This window comes from Homalodisca vitripennis, chromosome 8, assembly GCF_021130785.1.
Source record: "Homalodisca vitripennis isolate AUS2020 chromosome 8, UT_GWSS_2.1, whole genome shotgun sequence".
Lineage (NCBI taxonomy): Eukaryota > Metazoa > Arthropoda > Insecta > Hemiptera > Cicadellidae > Homalodisca > Homalodisca vitripennis.
Window position 1 is genome coordinate 125,281,047 of NC_060214.1, and position 22,978 is coordinate 125,304,024.

The window sequence follows — 22,978 nt, forward strand, 5'->3', positions numbered from 1 at the left end:
GTTTTTAATATACGAAGGAATTCGTAACCATCAGTCGGTACCCTAATGATTCTGACATCTCAAATCCTAGACATGACCAATAAAATTAAAGTATCTATAGTACATCTCACATATAACTATCATGTGTTTAAATGAATGAACTATGACATTTGAAGTAATCTGGTAATCACATTAACTGTTGCCGGAGCTGTGCAATCGTATAGTGAGTTCTCGGCATTCATTAACTTATCTGTGAATCAACCCACAGAACACCCCCAAATCAATAATTTTTTTTTTTTAAAGGGGTATGAGTTGGGAAGTAGTGAATTTGATGAGACAGATAACGATGAGTTCTATACAATACTATCAAATAAATGGTTGTATATCATACCTGTTCAATTGCGCCCGGTGCGAGAATATTTCTTGTTTCTATTCATTCGCCACATTCCAGTGCGATCCATCGTGAACCTCTTGTGACCATGATGTCAACCTCGTGATTAACGTCATCGGAGGAATGCGGCGCTATCTTTGCAAACGTAAAATGGATAAAATAATTATCTGAAATGTAGGGGGAAATCAAATTTTGTTATCCATAACTGAACATTGTTTTTCTTTCAAAATTTCAAGCTACAAGAAATGTAATTCGTTGCCTTATCGGGTTTTGAGTATACGTAGTTTTGACAATGACCGTGCCTCCGGCCGTGATCAGTCGCGCGCGCCTTCGGCCAGACCATCCGATATTGTAAGAAAATATACATCTCCTGTCCAAGTGTATCAGTATCCCCCAAACCATTATCAGTTAAATATATCCAAATCTCTAAGAGGGGCTGTATTCAGATAATATATAATTTGATGACATTTTGTAATGTGGCATAACGGTCAAGTATGTGTGTTACCCGTGTGTTTATAAGAAACTTAATAACTTTTTACGTCCACACAAATATCTATAACCCTACCGTTTTGAAATAAAAAAAATAAACCAGTTGGCTATTGATTACAAAAGTTGGATTTTTTATTATATAAATGCTTAAAAGACTACAGCTTTGTCTCTTACTTTTCTTAGCTATATGTCAGCCATTAACCATAATTCCAGACGCACTTATCACTAATCTTTTAAACCGTTTTTTTAAATTCCGTCTTTTATAAATAATCTGTAACACGACCACTGAGATATCGCTAGCTAATCCTGTCACTGCAGTTTCTTGAAGCCTCTTCATCACCGTCGCCCTAAACCTGCTTGATATGCAAGCCACAGCTTCATGTTCAGGCAAAAGATAGAAATCACTGGGAACCAGGTACCGGGCTGTTCAAGGGGGGGTGGGGTCAAAACGTCTCCATTTGAACAGTTTCCAAAAGTTCTGTTGTTCTTTGAGCTGTTTGAAAGGCGGGCGTTCGTCATGGACAAACTACAACACCAGATGTCCAGTAGACCATGCATTGACGATGTTTTGAATCGCTCGTGTCTTAGCCATTTTAAGGTTTCACAGTAAAAGGTTTTCAGGAAAAATGATCGCGACATGTTCCAGAAGATTGTGAAGAACGGACGGTTCTTGGACGATTTTCTCATCCACTTTGTGTTGTACCCAGGCATCGACTGACGAGTGATTGGCCTACCACTACCAACTCCGGTTCTCATCGTGAAACGTTTCGTTCTTCCAATTTTTTTTAAAAAACGAACCCATTTATTGGACTACCACCTTCCACTCAGTACACATGTTTGGGACCATACACCGCAACTCAATGTCACAATGAATTTCAGCTGCTATGGTAAATTTTCGACCACAGAAAATCTCAATTACCATCCATGTACTTCACACTTGGCGGGGATTTTCTATCATGGGAGCGGTCTTGTTTTTACGTTGTTACAAGAGTAATGCGCGATCGCGACGATGCGCTCCCTTGCCACAGCTAGAAGCGGTGACTGGAACGGCTGCGCCACTACCGTTGTGTGAGTATTGGGCCGGCGGGCTAACCCCACTACTTATCGCGCCCACCAGCTTACCCAAACGGCGGTTACTTTATGGACGACCCTCGTAAATCATGAATACCCCTAATATCTATCATACGTATATAAATGGCCATTAATAGGGAACACATACCATTAGTGTGTTCCACCGAAAGTACAGAAACTAAATAATCTCGTTTCGGTCGAAACATAAACTCTTAACATGCCCGATAAAACACTCCCGACATACCAATTCACTACGATTGGTCGAACTAGTGGATGGTTGATCCATGATCATCACACACTCACTCGATCCAACCTACAGTACACGTTTCTCTGACTTCTGCTCCAGAGCGCTCAGATAACAGATACGCTATCAGTCCCACCTGCAGATAATATTTACAGATATCCAGACACAGCACACAAACAGAACATTAAGAACTTAACTATTTATGTATATAGCCTACCCTCTAAAATTATGTTATTTGTCATTTGCACCTCCTAAAACCATATATATATTTTGTTCAGGAGGATAGCAGAATACGTTGATAACGTCAAATTAGTGATTTGCCACTTCAGCATTTAATCTTATAATTTCCTATGAATTTAATATTTACAGTGATCAAACAAATTATTATAACCAAAATTAGGAAAACTGAAGACGACCATATTCGCTCCTCTGTTTTTTTCTCAAAGATGATCACATAATGAGGTTTTCAGTACAAGTCCAACATGTTGAAGTCACGAAAAACATGTCATCATCTTTCAAAGCAATGTCGTGTAGTTTTCTAAAATTGACTGCCATTTTTTATAATCAAATGTTAGGCTACTTATATAACATTGAAATATTAAATTATATATCCTTAAAATTAATATTAAAAAAACAAATTTTAAATACATATTTTAATATTTTTAAAATTTAAATTTTAATCACCCCTTTAATTAAATTATTTGAATTATAAACCTAATAAAATTAAGTTTCCCCATATAATTTATTCCCAAAAAATAACTAATCTACTTAATCATTATAAACAATTTAAATTTTTTTAAATAAAAATTATAAACGAAGATAAATTAAATTTATAATTATTTTTTTCATAATGTTTTAAAATATTTAAAATAATTTTTAGCTCTTTAACCACCAAAATAAATTTTTAAGGGTTCAGAGGGCTTACAGAAAAAACAAAGCTTATCCAGGGTTATACCTTTTCAGAAAACCCAAATAAAAAAATTCCAATTTAAATTTTCCCCCTTTTTATTAATTTAAAATATTAAAAAAAAAATTTAAATTAACATTAAATTCTTCTACAAAAAAAAGTGTTAATTTTTTAAACCTTTTTTAAAAAATTTAAATGTTTCCCTTTCAGTATAAAAATCTTAAAATTAAATATTTAAAGTCATAAAAAATTAAAATTAAAAATAAAAATTTTTTTAAATTTTATTTTACCCAAAGGGTATTATTTAATATGAAATTTTATCATAAAAACGTTTTTACTCTAATAAAATTTCTAAAATTCCAAATAAAAAAACTCTTATTTTGTTTAAATTAAAAATTAATTTAAATTTATGTAAATCTTTTAAAACATGCAAAATAGTTGTTACTATGTTATCATTTATTAATGATTAATATATTATTTATATAAAGAATACCATTAAACGTTAAACCTATATATTGAAAAAATATTCACGAAACTAAACCCCTTCTATTCAATAGGACTTTACATACTTTAAGATTAAATAATCTTATAACTATTTGATCTACAACAAAATGACTTATTTTAAAAAAACATTAATAAAAGTGTCAATTTTGTATTATTAAATATCAAAAATTATTATCTAAAATTTTAATATTAAATCTCAATATTTATAAAAAATATAAATTAATTCCAATAATTTCTATAAGTAAAATTAATTAAATTTTAAGAAACAATTTAATTTTTTTTTTAAGATTTATACAACAAAAATATCTTTTATTAATTAGAAAACCTGCTTTTAGAAAATTATAAGAATTTTGAGGTTTATTCGAATAAATCAATTAAATTTAATTATCAAATATTTAACAATTTCATTGTAAAAATCTATTTAAAAGTAACATGTTAAATATTGATTTTTGGATATATACATCATTAACATTCTTTAATCATAATTTTTTAATGATTAATGAAACAATATTTATTCCATAAAGTTCCATTTTTAAAAGAATTTTTAAGAAAAAAATAATATGGTGTTTTTTTTTAAGCTTTCAAAAGAATTCTTGTTTTTTGATTGTAACACAAATTCAGAATAAAACTTTAAAAATTACAACATCTTGTTTTATTTTTAAGGAAAATTTTAATTAGTGAATGGTCTAAGAGAATAACTTTTTTAGAATTTTAATTATGAAATAAATTTATAAAAAATACAAAAGATTTACAAACAAAAAATTAAAAAAAGTTTCCCATGATAACAAATATAAATGTTCAATAGGAATATTTTTTTTAATTAACTATTTTTAATTTATTCTCAAGGGTACTATTTAAATTGAAAAATTTTCAAATATCAAAAAAAAATTAAATTGTTTATAAATGTCTTAACTGAATTTTTTAAATTTTTTAATTCTAATTTTAATAATAGAAACAATAAACAATTTAATGGATTTTTTATTTATATAATATTTAATTTTTAATGCAAATAATTTTTTATTTAAAAATTTAAAATAAACTAATTTTTTTTTAAATGTTTAATGTTTTAATTGCTTATTGTGAAATTAATTATTTCTTTTAAAATATTATTTTGAAATTATAAATTTTAATTTGAAATTAAACATTAAAATATATTAAAATTTAAAATTTTTATTTTTCATTGTTTAAAAAAAAGGTTTTTGGAAATAGAAAATCATAAATGAATAATAATAGTTATATAAACCTAATATAATCAAAAAGGACATTTTTAAATAGGCTGAATTTAGAATTAAATTTAGTATTGTCTAAAAACATTTAAAAATTAATTCTAATTGATTTTAACTTAAGAAATTAATATTTTAATTATTTTTTTGAAAAAATTCAATTAAAGTTTATATTAAATGAATTTGGTAACAATTTAATTATTTAATTTTAAAATATTTAACCATAATGTAAAAAATTTAATTTTGTAAAATATAATATTTTAAAATTAATTTTAAAACCTAATATTTAATTAATAAAATTTGGTTTTTCCAAAAATCATATGTTTAAAACTTTAAATTTTAAATCTTTCCTGGTTAAAAAATTATAAGTAATTATTTTAAAATTATGTAGTATAAGTGTTTGGAAAACATCATCTAAAGAATTTTCCCTAAAATTTTTTTTAATATGATTTTGAAAATTTATTTTTATAAACCAATATTATCTTTCAATTGTAAATTAAAGTTTTAAAATAAAAATTTGAAAGGCAATTTAAAATTTTTTTGGATAAACAACCAAAAGCAAATTACAATGTAAAAAATTTATATAAGAATTATAATTAATATTGTATACGAAATGTTATTGATATTCCCCGATAATGTATTAAAAATTGTTTAAGGTTTAAATTCATTATAAATTATTTAAAGTTAAAATTATTTTAATTATAAATGATTTAACAACTTATTAATTTATTTCATAGTTAAAAATTAAAAATTATCAGTACAAAATATTTTAACTTTTTGAAAGTTTTGTCATTATAGTTTTATGAAAAATTTATTAATTTAAATTGGATTGTAAAATCTAAAGGATTAATTTGTCTTTAATAAAAATTAAAATTTAATAATAATTTAATTGTAAAATTTTTAAAAATATTATTTTTATAACTAATTATCATACTATACTTATTTAATCACTTATAATAATAATTTACCTGTTCTAATAAAACTTTTTATTATAAACTAGTATATTAAAGCTTTCTGATCATAGTGTTTAATTTTTGAAAAATTTAATTTCATATCAAAAGGACTAAATTATAAATGTATTTAGTAAAGTCTGAAAATAAATTTTAAATTTGTTTCTAAACTTTTTATATTAAATTTTATTAAGGATACTAAATCATTATTTATTTTACATATTATGTGTTAAACAAAAATTTAGCTTAAATTGTTGTTTTACATTAATTATTTATAATTTTATGATAAATTTAAATTTTTATAACAAAATTATTTAAATATAAATTAAGTATATATTTATAAGTTTTAAGTAAGTTTTGGGATTTTAAATGTAAAGATTTTGATTTGTTATATTTTTTTTCAATGATTTAAAATGTTATATTATAAAATTTTTTATATTTGTCATTATTAACTATTATGTTATATTTGAAAAATAATTTTTAATAAATTATATGAATTTTAAAATGAAATAAGTGACATTTTGTATTCTAATGAGAAATAATTAAAAATATATAATTTGGATTTAAGTTGTATGAGATCAAAAGTTTATTAATTATTTAGTTGAATTTAACATTGAATCAGAAATCGCAAATCCTCATATGATTAACTGAACATTGAATGTCTGAACATATATTAATTATCAATTCACAACCAAAAGTTATATAGGATTTATTTGATCTCTAATACAATTTATAATGCCATTAGTTACCACTTGTTTGTATACTTTTAATTTCAATATGTATTGTAAATACATATTTTTCTAAAATTCAGATCAGATTATCCAACGAAACAGTTATTCACAAACCCTGCTAAGTAAACTCTGAATTTTAAATCCATTAAGCAAAAAGTCTTAAAATTATCTATTGTGAATTAATGGCCTAAATATAATATTATTATTCAAGATAGTATTTAACTCATTATCCGTTAATCATTATTTGATATCTATTTCAATAATAGAATTATTCAAACTTTTAATTTTATTATTTTATCATTAATTGATTTATTTTGTTAAAGTAATGTAATTTTTCGAATGAATGAGAATTACAATTCTTTTCATTACAGAAAATCATGTTCAAATTAGTAAAAATGATCATTTTAAAATCTGCTTAAATTGTCGCTATAATTGTTGTCCATAATTTAAGAAGTTCATTCGATAAAATATCTTTTACTATTTGTCTTCAAAGATAGTTCCAATCTGAAATCTTTAAGACATTATGCATTTTGCAGTTATTTGATTTGTAGATTAAGGGACTATTCTAACCGAAAAAGTAATTTTTGTTAACTTATATTTTTAAATGTTTTTGCAGAGAATAGTTTTTCATATTAACCTGAATCGTTATTTACTTTTAAAGGTAGTCCTATATATTTGTATTATTTTTGTAACAGGACTATTACATTTGTGCTTATTTTAACATCAGTAAACAGTCCCTGTAACTTAAAGAAACCTTGGATCAGTTGCGGTTAATTAGAATACAGCGCAAGCTAAAATTTTTTTCAACAATGCCATTTGTAAAATTGTAAATGCTAAAGTGTAGTTAATATGTTGATTCGTGTTATTTGTCACTGAAATCATTACAACTCAATACTTATTGTTTAGTAAATAACATGTATATATAATGTTCCATATGGTTATTTTGCATTAAAGTCAAATAGACTGTTATTGATCAAAAAGAAATTTAATTGTGATGTGCATCGTGCTGAAGACTCCTTCAGTTCATATTAGAGTTATTATTGTGTAACATAGCAATTTTATTATATTAAACATAGTTTGAATAACATTTTTCTTAATATATAGATTGACATTGATCTCAAAAATATTATTAAGTTTTATTTTTGGACCTGAATTCCTTAAACTAGTTTATGTTTTTAAAAACATTAAAACATGTCTAAGATAATTTGATACTTTTAATGTAATAATGTAATAAAAATTACAAGTTTTTATGCATCTATCTGAGATTATAATGAAGCGTTACAAAAGGGATTGTTTTGGGAATGTAAAGTAGCTTTTTGCATATTTTTATCATCAGGATCTGAATTTCCAACATTGAGTAAACTGAGTCAAACATTGTTTATATTTCTTTGAAATTGTTATTTTAATAATTTTTATATTTTTATTTACTATTTAATATTTTACAATTTTTCTGTTATGCAGTTAAACTGAGATTTTATTGTTGTTTACATGAAGTAGAATGAAAAATAATATCCTTTATAGTCAAAAAACATAGAATGTTTGTAATGTAGGATATAGTTGAAGTTTAATTTAAGCATAACTTTATTGATTTAAACAAATGTAGTGAACATAATTCTGTCATAAATGTAGATATGATTAACTTACCTTATTCATGTTTTTAATATTTATAACTCTGGTATTTTGTTATGAAGATTTGTTTATTAAATTCTAATAAAGTTTTATTTTGTATATTTTGATTATGTTATAGATAACAAATTTAACTACTACTTTGGTATTTATTATTTTTAAATATTCAAAAGATGTAACTAGGTACATTTAGGTATGATCATTCCTATTCACAAATGAATATTAATTGAATGAAATATTACTGCCATCAAATCAATATATTGTCCTGAATCTAATATGTCAACTTTGAGATGCCATAGTCATACCTTCGAAATATTCACTGATCAAGTTCTAAAAGAATTGATAGTTCTTCACTAGGTCCTCAAATATTTTCATATTTAAAATATTTTACAAGCGATAAAGTTTTGAATTATTAGTATTTAAACATTTTAAAATCGAATTACAAAACATTCCCGCCTGTTTGTTGAACAACAATGTTAAACCTTCTTTTAAACTATTTTTAATTAATATGTAAATATTTAATAAATACAAAGAAATAATTTACACAAATGTCAGTTGAACTAGTATAGAATAACAATGAGTTTAACAATAATAGCTGACAAACGATGTGAGTAAACCCAATATCCTTAACACTGACTAGTATTTGTTTTTAAGAGGATTTTCAAATTACTAATTCGATTGAATTTTTCAGTACTTTATGTTTAATTTCTTGAAATTTCATATGGGCTATTAACAAGCTGCAAAGACAATTCACATATGTTATATAACTAGTAGGCAAAAGGTCCTAGTGTTAAAGTTGAGTCTGTGAAATCATTAAACTTAATTCATGAATTAGAATAGATGGTAATTTTGAGTGAAACAATAATCTTTAAAGCGAATAATTTGTTAACTAAACTCATAATTAATATGATTATTTAAAGATAAATGAATCTATAGTATAAATGATGTATTTAACATGCAAATAAAGAACACATTTTTAAAAATGACTGGAGAGAAAGAATTCTTATATGAACATGAAATGATTAAATTGCAAATGAGTAGAACTATCTTATTTTGTCTGAAAAAAAAATAAGTTAATTCCTACGTATTCACAACAATACGTTTCAATGGGTTTTTTGATAGACATTATTATTTTATGTCTATACTTTTTCTGTTATGTAAATATTTATCTTATAAAGTTAAATTACTTTTAATTTGATTATTTACAAAAAAAGAGTAAAACTTTATTTAAATAAATATGTCATATAGTTATATTTAATAACATTATTGTTTTTGACATAAGTAAGCAAAGTAAAAAGGTTATATTATGGGATACAATAAAATTAAAGTACTGAATTTTTAAAATCGTAAACATAAGTATTAGATGCTATTAATGAAATGACTTTTTATTTAACTTAATTAACTCTAATTCTTTGTTGTAGTAATGTCAGAAATTAAAATAGTTAAAATTGATTCAAATTTATTTCAAAACTAATCCAGTTTGTTAACTTGCTGCAAAGCCTTAGTTGTTGAACATCTAATTCAAAAAATTTGGTGATACAATTGTCTGTATATCTATATGTTAGCAATAATAAAGGTCTACTTGAATTAAAGAAACTATTTAATGGACAGAATTTTGGGTTAACTTAGAAGGTTACTTCATGAATTATGTTTCATAATCTGAATTCTTATTTTAATGCAAAATTAATTCTTTTTTAGAAGGTTGGTATTGATGCTTAGTAAATTTGTAAACGTCTGTTGATTGTTGCAATTTAATTTCAAGAATATTTCTGAAAATTTTTATTAAAATAGTATTTGTAAATTAGTAATTGTCAAAGTTATTGTAAGTTTTTTGTTTGTTTAAAATTGCAACTAATTTTTTTTGTTAAATTAACTATTTTAATAGAATCGTTATATAATTTGGTTTCTTTCAAAAGTTCTATCTTTAAATTCGCTGATTAGTGTGGCTATAAAGTCCTTTTAAATTGCAATTTTATTATAGTTTATTTGCACATACAATTAAATTAAGAAAGAGTTGTATACAAATTTTTACTAATTATAGACTTAACTGATAAAAATAAAACTATAAGATCTTATTTTGAAACTAGAAGTGACTATGCCAGTTTGGTATTGGTTTTCAACTTGCATAGACAAGTTTTAAATAAAACTTAAATTTTGATATAAATTAGAAAAAAATAAAACCATATATTTAAATTGTTTATTTGATTTTATGAGGCAACTTTTGACAGGCTTCATCTTGACAAATACAAGTGACATTTAAATTCTACAAAAACTTGTCCTGAGGAAAACCAATCTGTCTGATATCATATCTATTGTAAAGGGCAAAGTCGAAGAGGTCACCTTACCTGATGGCATTGAGAAAGTTGACATCATTATCTCTGAATGGATGGGGTAAGATTTTAGTTAATTCTTAAAACGGTTTAGCTTCAAGATGAACTTTTCTCATCAACATCAGTGATATTCAATATTTTAATTGCAACGAGATTCAGCATTCTTCTTCTTCTATGGGGTGGCCTATTGCCATGCACTTACGCCTCAAATTCAGCATTACTCTTTGAGTGTGTTGAAACAATATTTTAACCCTTTCGAATCCATTTCTTGGTATTTTTGATTCCAGAGCATTGAGAAATAGTCAAGAATAATAGAAATTGTTCGCAATTACTTACATTGTAATTTTGTAGTTGTGGTTGTTATAATTGCAACTTGATTTGTTATTACTGTTAAATTAACATTATATCCACCTTTAGAGTCAAGAGTCAGTTTATAATTTAAATTATGTTTTCTTTCCAAAGAGGTTTCTATCTTTCAACTCTCGCTGATTGTAAGATCAGCTAACTAAAGATCGCTGACTAAATATGGCACAATCTTTAGTTTACTTAGATTTGATCTTGCATCATAAAATAAAGCTTTCATGTAAATGCAGTAGTAAACAGATGTTTTAAGCTACATCGGTATAGTTACTTATAAAGAAAAACAGCTGATGTAGAGTCTTAATTTTAGAAATCTAAGGAAAGTGAATGCCCACCGATTTATTGGGGTATTTATCAACTGCATAGACAATATCTGAAATAATTACACCTCTAACAACTTTCTGATAAATTACATGAAAAACATAAAACCAATATTTAAAACTTTTATTGTTTTGTGAGGCCTTTCCATAGCGAGGCTATCATCTTCAGACACATCACAGAAAGATTTATTATTCTATCTAATAAACTTTCTGATAGAAGTGGAAATTTCATGACGTCCTGAGAATGTCCAACATAGGATTAGAAAAAAGAATATGTGTTTTACTAGTCTCAATTTTTTTATTTGCATAGTGGTTGTTTAGGTTTACAACACATTTTTATCGATTAGTTATTATTGTCAGCTGTTAGTACGTTATTTCATACTAGTCTTTTAAATTCTAAAACACGTCCCAACATCTTGCGTCATATACTGTTTGTTCTACGAGAGCATGCTGGATACAGTGCTGTACGCTCGGGACAAGTGGCTCGCAACTGATGGTCTCATGTTCCCCATAGTGACATTTGCTGTTGTGGTAGGTACTGTTTGTTCTACGAGAGCATGCTGGATACAGTGCTGTACGCTCGGGACAAGTGGCTCGCAACTGATGGTCTCATGTTCCCCATAGTGACATTTGCTGTTGTGGCAGGTACTGTTTGTTCTACGAGAGCATGCTGGATACAGTGCTGTACGCTCGGGACAAGTGGCTCGCAACTGATGGTCTCATGTTCCCCATAGTGACATTTGCTGTTGTGGCAGGTACTGTTTGTTCTACGAGAGCATGCTGGATACAGTGCTGTACGCTCGGGACAAGTGGCTCGCAACTGATGGTCTCATGTTCCCCATAGTGACATTTGCTGTTGTGGCAGGTACTGTTTGTTCTACGAGAGCATGCTGGATACAGTGCTGTACGCTCGGGACAAGTGGCTCGCCACTGATGGTCTCATGTTCCCCATAGTGACATTTGCTGTTGTGGTAGGTACTGTTTGTTCTACGAGAGCATGCTGGATACAGTGCTGTACGCTCGGGACAAGTGGCTCGCCGCTGATGGTCTCATGTTCCCCATAGTGACATTTGCTGTTGTGGTAGGTACTGTTTGTTCTACGAGAGCATGCTGGATACAGTGCTGTACGCTCGGGACAAGTGGCTCGCCACTGATGGTCTCATGTTCCCCATAGTGACATTTGCTGTTGTGGTAGGTACTGTTTTTTCTACGAGAGCATGCTGGATACAGTGCTGTACGCTCGGGACAAGTGGCTCGCCGCTGATGGTCTCATGTTCCCCATAGTGACATTTGCTGTTGTGGCAGGTACTGTTTGTTCTACGAGAGCATGCTGGATACAGTGCTGTACGCTCGGGACAAGTGGCTCGCAACTGATGGTCTCATGTTCCCTGACCGGGCTACGTTGTTTGTATGTGGCATCGAGGACCGACAGTACAAGGACGACAAGATCAATTGGTGGGACGATGTCTACGGGTTCAACATGAGCGCCATCCGCAAGATAGCCATCAGTGAGCCTCTGGTCGATGTTGTTGATCCTAAACAGGTGAGTCACTGTGATAATACAAGTGTGTAATAGAGAGATTGATTAAAAATAAATTTTTAAATTTTTGTAATTTCTTTTTTAAACTAATTACTATGCAAATGCGGAAGAAATTGATAAATAATTCCGATTTGTGAAGACAAACAACAAATATGGCTGCCGAGCTGCCTATGAAAGTTGCACGGCAATCGGTACTGGCCGCATAAGTTGCGAGGACAAACTATGGCAAAACTAACCTGAGCTGTCTACAACCTTGGTGTGACCAGTTCTGCGCTGGCCTTTCAAGCGTTAAGGGTTAATATTGTTTTCTCCATCCCATTATTGTTGAAAAACAAGCTCCTAATATCATTCTATGCCGTATGTCGCTTCTGATTCTTCATTATTAAAATTGTTTCCTCTGTCCCATTATCGTTGTTGAAGAACAAGCTGCTGATACAATCTTTCTGTCGCTGCCATTGCTCTGTTACTATTATCGGTCTGAATACAATAATTTACATCTTTGAAATTTGCAATTGGAACACAATTTTTACATCTCATCGTAAAATTAGTAGTCTGTGTCAAAATATTTCATGCAACAAATAAATAGATTAACCTTTTGGTGGTAGAAAATAATAAAGTAAGGTAAATCAAATGAAACAAATTGAGTCAAACAATTAAGCTATAAAGCCATTCTGGTTTCATTTTTGTCTTTATTCTGCACTGTCATTCCACTTCATGACCTCAACCATCTTTTGATTATTTATTTACTGTATTTGTTAATGAATGAGATAGAAGTCTGTCTGAATTTAGAGCCCTTGCGATTCCTAGAGTTGCAACTGTGTTCCAAGCACTTCTTATTTCAAAAAGTTCATCAATTTCATCTGTAAAAACTGGAGTTAAACTGGATTGTTAGGAATATGGTTGAATTAGTTTAATATTTTCATTTAAACTATCACATTAAAATGGTTTCATCAAAATACTGATAAATCAATAGAATTAACACCCTACATGCTGTGATTACTATATTTTTTCGTCTCTGAACATGTTTTAATACATTTGTAGAGATAACAATATGAGCATGGGGTATTTAATCACTTAACTTGCCATTTAATTAAATTGTTAAACTTACAAAATAATACTTTTTTACCAGTTTCAAAGAAGTCATTGTATTTGAGCAGTATGATGGTGGGCATTGTTATATATCATAAACAATGTCTGTTATTATATGTCATAAACAATTTGTGTCTGTTGTACAAAATTAAATCATTTTATATATCATTGTTATAAATCATACATCTCATGAGATCCATATCAGCTTTCATTCGTTGCTGACTTGTTCATATTAATGTTTAGCGGTATTTTTATGTAGTGTGAATTCATTTACACACAGAGTGTGACTCGCCCCGTTTAACAGGGAATACCCTACAGGGTGGAGGGGACCAGGCCTTTATTACTTCATGCACGGTCGTGTGTCTTGCACCCTAACAGAGCCGTGCTACTTTTCCGGGAGGCTAAGAGTCAATCAGGCAACTCTCTTCTCATTTCACACGAAGAACAACCTGTCCTTGCTTCACAGCATTATCCCTACCACAGTTTCTGCCTTACATCACAGATTGTGAAGACAAGTATTCTTCTGTACTCTGTAGAACGCTCGTACTCGAAGAACGAATGATGAGCGTCATCGTCCTCTGGGCAGTATTCACACCTGAGGTGACCTGATCTTTCCCATCCGGTGAAGGTACTTCCAAAAGTAGCCATACCCCATAATGTTTAGAGTTTATTGTACACATAAATAATGTGATCAGTTGAGTTTCAAGTGAAGTAGTTTTGTTTCAAACAACTCAAATCATTACATGTTTAGTTGAAATCTTTTATAATACTTAAGACATATTACACTCAACATTGGCAGTGCAAAAATCTGCAGGCGGAAATACCACATATCAACTGATTCTTATTGGACTATTGGTGTGATAGAGTAGTGAATCTTCATTTACAGTCTTCGACAGTCTAAAGGTAGCAGAAAACTCACAGAGCACTAAATAACATAAGTAAGTGCTCAGTGGGTTAACATTAAGATTCCAGAGGCAGTCCAGTGTCTATTGTACAAAATTAAATCATTTTATATTTGTACACTATTTACTGGCCTTTTTTGTTCATTCTCTGAATTCTTCCAAATCCTCCTGGAAACTCTGGAAAATGGTGAATAATTGTTAACTTTTTTTAATGTTAACTAAAAGTCTATAGTTATTTTAATAAGAGAATGTGTAGAAAGTGAATTATGTTGGATGGAGTCAATAGTCTTTAGTACAATTCCTTTAGAAATGTATGTGCGTCAAGATTTTAAAATCTAGATGCAAAATAAAGTTGTGTTGGTTTTTTTTTTTTTTTTTTTTGCGTTGGGGTATTGGGGTGGATTCACAGATCCTCACACGTCAACCTGAGCTTATTGTGTGCCCCTTTGATGTTAGAGGGGTAAGCCTATCTTTGTGCCCTTAATTAGGCTAAGAAGCTTTTCCCCGATACTAGCATCTGGTTCGTCGCCTGGTTGTTTATCACCGAAAAGAGCCCTTCTCCTTGCTCCCAGGCTCTCACAGTCTAGTATTATGTGCTTTGCAGTCTCTTCAGACTTATTGCAGTGTCTACACTCCGAGTCCTCATTTCGTAAACCTAGAGTGTTTAGGTGTTTCCTGAAGTGGCCGTGTCCACTGATCAAGGCAATCACTTGTTTAACCTGATCCCTGCCCAGCCCCATCAGCCATGTGTTGGTTTCTCTCACCAGTCCAAAATTTCCTCCAGGGAGTAGAATGGTCAGCTAGTCAAACATCTCGTCAAGGTCGTCTTCAGCTTCATCCCTTTAGAGTCGTCATGGATTCTGGTAGATGGTTGATTAACTTTCTGTCCATGTAAGATGATTTCTTTTCATATTGTGTGTTATGGTGTAGTGGTAGGTGGAATTTTATGTATGGCGGGTATTGTGTCTAGATATCGTAGTCTCGTTGTAGGAGTTCCTTGTCAGCATATATGAATACTTCTTTGATGTGTAAGCCAACTATTGTTGGAATTTTCAGGTTTGGAAACATTTCTGCAGCTTTCTCGAGGCTTTGCCTCTTAACATTAATTGTTGACACCTTGGTGTTACTTTTTGATAGTTCTTAATTGAAGCAGCAGCATTTGGTTGAGGTTTCCTGCTGCTCCCCCCCCCCAACTATAAGGCTAAACTAAACTTTAGGTTTGACTCAAATAGTGTACATTAGACTATTGTTGTGGCTTTATTACTGATATGCTTAATTCTTTTTAACCCTTAGCACATCGCTAATGAAAATTCCACAATTTTCCTTTAACCCATTGCGGATTGTATTGTCTTGGCGCACGGGCACGAATTAATTTACGGTCAGCAGCCGAACAGCAATGGTGCGCCACATCGTACCGCTTGCTATTGTATACTAGAATATTCAGCTATGAAGGTTTCGTTCAGATGGAACAAGGACCTGCTGGGGTATCCGTGATGTTGGAACGATAACACGCGAGTAAGGTTCCGGGGTGGCAGGGATAATGTCTGAATCATAGTCTAAATAAAGCGGCTCGGGCGAAGCGATTACAACATCCGCGCCATTGTCTAGACTAAACGCGCTAATATGTATGCCTGCGTCGTTTAGTTGTCACTAACCTCAAAAGTATTATAATAACAACTTAGGAAAACACCCAATCAGAAGCGCTAAAAAGCAGAGAGTTAAACTCATATGAATGATTTTTCAACTTCAACATACAACTGCGATCTGTAGGAAATTTATAAAACTTTTAAAAACTCTAAACGTAGACCGGTTGTTAAACACTCTTAGTTGACAAGTGAAGACGATCGCCCGATCCTGGTATTACAGAAGCGGGTTATGCGGATCATGGCAGGACTGCAGCCACAAGAATCTTGTAGAGAGGCTTTTAAATCTTTTGAGATACTCACAGTAGTGTCCATATACATCATCGAGGTAATCACCCACGCCTCAAGAGAAAGATTACCAAGGGTTGGTGACGTCAACAGCTACACAACAAGACTGGCAAATGATATATCCCTTCCAGCGCATAGAACATCCCTTTACACCAAGAAGCCTTCCTATAGCGGTGCAAGACTCTTTAACGTGCTTCCAGAAAACTTCAAAACATGTGACTCTAAAACTCTGAAGAAAAGACTGCACAGCCTCTACAATTTATAGTTTGAATGAGTTTTTTAATTCTGTTAATGCTATTATTTAAGACATGTATGTGTATGTATATGCGATATGCATTCATATATTTTCTCCTCATATATATTTTATTTTACAGAAATGTTAGTTAATATCAAATTTTAAAGATATTTTCTCTTTGCATTTATAATAGTTTTAAACTAGTTTACCTACTTCTTGATGACATCAATTTTTACTGCATGTTTTGACTCTGTAACCATTCTTGATGAATGTGTGAATAAAGATATAATTGAATTGAATCTATCAGACTTTAATAGAACTATTTGGAGGGAAACTTAAAAGCAGACCGCTTTTGCGACCTGAGCTCATCATCATTAGGCCCGGCCGCCGCGTGACGAGCCCAGCTCGTCAGTGATCCACAATGGGTTAACGCCAAGGCAACTATAAAAATATATTTTAAATTCAAAGCTAATTTTTATTATAAATTTTATGTAAGAGGTAAACGCAACAAATATATAAACAAGACATTTTAGTTAAAATTATATTCATGGATAAAAATCTAAAAATAATTATTTGCCTTACTGATATTTTGATCTAAATTTAAATTCAAGGTAAAATGTAATAAAACAGAAAAATGATATAATTACTAATTATTAGAGCTTTTTTCTTATATAAAGTTTCGTAGATAGGATCTATCTTGTATCTTGTCACCTTCTCAGACTTTCTATTTCACTACAAAATCCAATTCTACTCAAAAAATAAAATACACTACCTCGCCAGTATAAAACAAGATAAATAATTTATCACAATACTACCATGTGATGAAGAAAAGTAATAAGATACATAGTTAACACACTCCATACTCATGACAACCGACGAAGCAGTAATACACGCCAACTGCAGACAATGGATATATTTGGTTATAGCTCTGTAGCGCTCACAAGGCAGACAAGCAAGTCAAAGGGCTAAACAAAGGATGCCTCCCTCTCCTTGCCAGTCGTCTAAAAGTATTCCTAGTCAATCGCAATAAGCACAGAGCTTTTTCAAAGGCTTTTTGTGAACTAAGAGACACAATGTATAATTTCAGATATAATCGTGTTTAGCGTTTAGGTCAATGTCTATCATTCAAATATATCAGAGTACGGCGTGGGAATGGTTAAAATTGCAAACATGAATTCAATTTTCTAGAGAGAGTATCAATGTGATCACTCCATTGCAAGTTGTTTATTGTTATCCAGTTACATATTTGGTAATGATGGACCTTCATACTTCTTCCAAAAGCAAGTTGCTAGGTTTTTCAAGCTTTAACTACAGCTTAGTGGCTGAGCGTTTTGTAATTAAATATAGTAAAAACTTCTGTGCAATGATTACTATATTTTTCGTCTCAGAACATGTTTATAGAACATTTGTTGAGATAAATATATGAGCATAGAAGTAATTCCTGCATTTCAATATGGGCCTAGGTAATTATTTAAGGTTTACAAAGTAAGGTATTGCTGGGAAAGTTGGTAAAGGGAAAATAAAGTTCAATCTCATCCTATACTGTTCAGAGAAGACCACAGTAGTGTACATACACATATATGCATTGTATACCTTTCCATATATATACATTGTAAATATTTTAACAGAATATTAAAAGAAATAATCATTTTTCTATAAGGCTGTTAAGTAAAAACTTTTGTGCAATGATTACTATATTTTTCGTCTCAGAACATGTTTATAGAACATTTGTTGAGATAAATATATGAGCATAGAAGTAATTCCTCTATAGCTGAGAAAGTTTGTTTAGGGATATACAGTTCTGTCTCATGAATGTTACACTGTTCAGCTCACTATTAAAGTCATGTCGGTAACAGAAGTTGGCTCAGATAATTTTGCACCGCTACATTAGTGTCGATTGAAGGAAGTGTCAAGCTCATTGATATTTTCATAAAAAAAATTGCATTTCCTATCACTCTGGAAGTGGAACAGAGGTCTTTAGGACTAGGTGCAAAGTGAGGGAGGGTTCTCAGGTTCTTGTCTTTAATGAACAACAACAGTTTTGGCAAACTCTGGTGCTTTATAATTTTAAAATTGAAGTTGGTCAGAAACAACTTAGTAGTCATTACTTATTAACTCCTGAAAGGATTAATAAGAGAAGATCATGACTTTACACAAATTAGTGACTTGAAATGAAAAGGATGGAACAACAATCTTTAATTATTTCAAATAGATTCATATTATTCATTCATTGTTTATCTATATGTTTACTATTTTATTATATTTGTTCTTCTTTTGAACTACCTTTAGAAATGAAAATTGAAGGGAAAGGCATGAAAATGGAGAGGAATGAAATGATTCCTTGTTTGTACTAAACCATTTTTTGAGTGGATAGATGGACTAATTGACTCTATGTGGGGATTCTCATGAGTATCTGAGACGTGAGGCTCTAACTTATTATTAACATTGGACTGAGAGAAATAAGAGATTGAGCACGACGAAAGGACAATTTTATTGGCTTCAATTTGTAAACGCATTTACTTTGATTGATGCATGCATTAAGAAAATTATGGCTAAACACAGGTATTGCGAGAAAGCATGGTTTGACTGGTAGAGAGATGGGATACTGACCTTTGTAGTTGTGAGGTAAAACACTGAGACAGAATCAGGTTTTTTGCAATGACAATATTTTAACTGGGTAATATACAGGGTCTGTATAATAAGTAACCAGACTGACTTCAGGAAATTTTTTATTGGCAAAATATGTACAATTTTTCTTTAGAAATCTTCAAAGTAGTCCCCATTGGAGTCGATAACACGCTGATACCGTATTTTCCAATCCCTGAACGCTCCCTGGAAGTCGGCAACCTCGATGTTGTCTAGAGCCCTCGTCGTAGCAAGTTCAATGTTTTCCAGAGTCCCAAACCGTGTCCCCTTAAGGTGTCTCTTGATCTTGGGGAACAGAAAGAAGTCCGGTGGTGCCATATCTGGGCTGTAAGGAGGCTGTGGCAACGTTGCCCTCGACTGTTTTGCCAACTGTTCGGTGACGAGCAGGCAGGTGTGCGACGGTGCATTGTCGTGATGGAGAATCCACAAATCGGCAATCTCCGGACAGACTCGGTGAACCCGGGCGGTTAGTCGACGGAGCACCTCTCTGTAGTACTGGCCGTTTACAGTTTGACCGGGTGGCACAAACTCTTTGTGAACAATGCCTTTCACGTCAAAGAAAGCAATGAGCATCGACTTCACCTTCAATTTGATCATGCGCGTTTTTTTTTCGGTCGTGGTGACGCCGGTGTGTGCCACTCCGAACTCTGCCGCTTCGTCTCAGGATCGTATTCAAAAACCCACGTCTCGTCTCCTGTAATAATGTGGTTGAAAAACTCTGGTTCGGTTTGCAGTCGATCAAGGATTTCCGAAGCGACAGCAACACCACGCTTCTTTTGCTCATCAGTCAGGTGTTTGGGTACCAGCTTCGCGCAGATCTTCCTTAGCCCAGATCGTTCTTAATAATGTTTTGAACGGTCATCTTATCAATTCTGACCTCATCTGCGATAGCCCGAATGCTCAGACGACGATCACTGTTCAACACTTTTTGCACATTTGTGTCCGTGTGACGCGTTGATGGAGGACCGACACGCTGTTTGTCATGGACGTCATCGCTGCCCTCCCGGAAATTTTTGTGCCACTGAAACACCTGAGTTCTGGACAGAGCATCCTCACCGTAAGCCTCTTGAATCATTTGAAGAGTTTCCGTGGCCATTTTCTTGAGTTTGACACAAAATTTAATGCTAAAACGTTGTTCGATCGTACTCTCCATTTTCACTCCGACGGGGTAACTGAACATGCACTCCGCTCTCGCTCGATACTAACTCTCCAAGCGCTTGGAGGCAACTGCTGCAGCCCGGTTCCCTTTCACTAGACCCCCCACAACCACTACAGCACCAGATACCGGTTAGCAGACGCTTTGACGGAGCGGGGCAGGCTCAGTCCGGTTACTTATTATACAGACCCTGTATTATCAAGAACGTCACCAAGGCAAACTATAAGAGAATTATAATAGGTGTTGGACTTTGATCACAATACTTCAGTTTAATGCAATCAATACCAAATTAAGACAATATAAAGGTCCTGCATCTCAAGACACCAGTCATATATTCATGACACTAATAAAACAGCTGGAACAAAGAGATCTCCCATTCCTCTTGTCATCACAGCTACTCCAGAAGAAACTACCTGTCTCTCTTTTCACCACCAAGCAACTCTCACTGCTCCCAGATTGTATATTTCCTGTACACATCTAAGTCCCTTGTGGTTTTCCATCCAACGTTTATGAGGGATTATCAAGAAAGTGGTGTATCATTGGTCAACACAGTACTGTCTACAATAGGAAAAATTTACTACAGACAGTCACATCACTCCTATCCACCAAATGCATTATGAAATAATATTTTATTTATATTCTCCAATAATATCTTGGTTTAGGTAAGTTAGCGTCTTGTATAATATTTGCTTGGTAATGTTATTTTCGGATAGAATTAATATCAAAGTTTTGTGGTTCACACCCTGTCAAAAAATTGATCACACGATAGCTTCTTGAGATATTTTTGCCTCAGTTTGGAGAGCCATCTGTCATTGGTATGAGCTGTAAGACTGATGTTAGTTATGGCACCTGCCATGTAAGCCTAAGAGTTGAAGACTAGGTAGGATTGCTTCTACGGCAGCCATTATAGTCTGCTGTGGTTCAAAGAGTTGATATAAATGTTTTTTGTGACAGTTAATTTATATTTATTTTTTTAATAGGTGGTAACCAACGCCTGTCTGATAAAAGAGGTGGATCTCTACACAGTCACTAAGGAAGATCTGGACTTCCAAGCTCCATTCCATCTCCAAGTCCGTCGCAATGATTACATCCAAGCATTGGTCACCTTCTTTACCATCGAATTCACCAAGTGTCACAAGAGGATAGGACTGAGCACGGCTCCAGAAGCTCCCTACACCCACTGGAAGCAGACTGTCTTCTACATGGACGACTACATGACGGTGAAGAGGAACGAGGAGATCTACGGCGTGTTTTCGATGAAGCCCAACAAGCGCAATAACAGGGATCTGGATTTCACCATTGACATCGAGTTCAGGGGCGAACTGTGTGAGGTGCACGAGGCCAACCATTACAGGATGCGTTAAGATGGTTTATTTGGTCCGGATCTGTATTAATTTTTAGAACTTTTTTTTTAAACTGAAATTTTTAAAGTCAGTTTCAATCATAGCATATCTGCAAAAAGAATTTACATTTATTAAACTAAGTGAAAGAAATAAAAAAAAACTCTTCTCGTAGTTATTATAATGTAAACAATACTGTCTGTTAAATTTGGATCACAAAATTACTACCAACACAAGTGGTCAAAAATAGTTTCTATGAGATTGTCTAGAAATCAACTGAGCTAAAAAAAACGATACAAAACTTTGCTTCCGAGTTCCCGTTCATTGATTGCCGGATTCCTGTTGGTAAATCCGGCTAAAATTAAAACTGATTTAAACATTTTTTGAACTGTATTTGAGCCGGATTCACCATATGCAATCAATGAACGGGAAATCGGAAGCAAAGATGACTGTTTAGCTCAGTTGATTTCTAGAAAATCTCATAGAAACTATTTCTGACCATTTGTGTTGGTAGTAATTTTGTGATCCAAATGTAACAGACTTTATGATGACATTATAATGACAATGAGAAGAGTTTTTTTTTATTTCTTTCACTTAGTTTAATAAATGTAAATTCTTTTTGCAGATATGCTATGATTAAAACTGAATTATACTTGTAATCTAAATAGGGGTAATCCTGCAGCATCAGTTTAAACATCACTATGAATTATTTTTACAGTTAATCAGTTTAATTAATTTATCCGTAAATAAATTATTTCTTTGGCCTGAAGTCATGGGAGTTTGAATTTTAAACAATGTTTTATTTTTATATAGGAACAAGCTTGAATTAATTTTACAAAAATCCTAAACCATTGCTCATGTTTTGTTATAATTTAATTTTTGAACATTTAAAATTTAGGATATAAAAAACAAATCTGTGATTTTTGTTCGCATAGATTTTATACGACTGTGTTTTATATGTGATCAGTGAGTAATATAAAACAGTCAAAAAATAAAAATTGAAATTTTGTACAA

The 22,978-nt window shown here is 31.5% G+C and overlaps 1 protein-coding gene across 1 annotated transcript; it reads left to right on the forward strand.

Annotated features, from left to right (window-relative positions):
* The first annotated feature begins 1,868 nt into the window (after positions 1–1,868).
* On the forward strand, positions 1,869–22,978 carry LOC124368359 (protein arginine N-methyltransferase 1-like). The gene is made up of 4 exons (XM_046825641.1): positions 1,869–1,927; positions 10,399–10,506; positions 12,431–12,668; positions 21,605–22,978. Exons 1-4 carry the CDS (start codon positions 1,869–1,871, stop codon positions 21,986–21,988), a joined length of 789 nt encoding a protein of 262 aa, XP_046681597.1. The 3' UTR covers positions 21,989–22,978.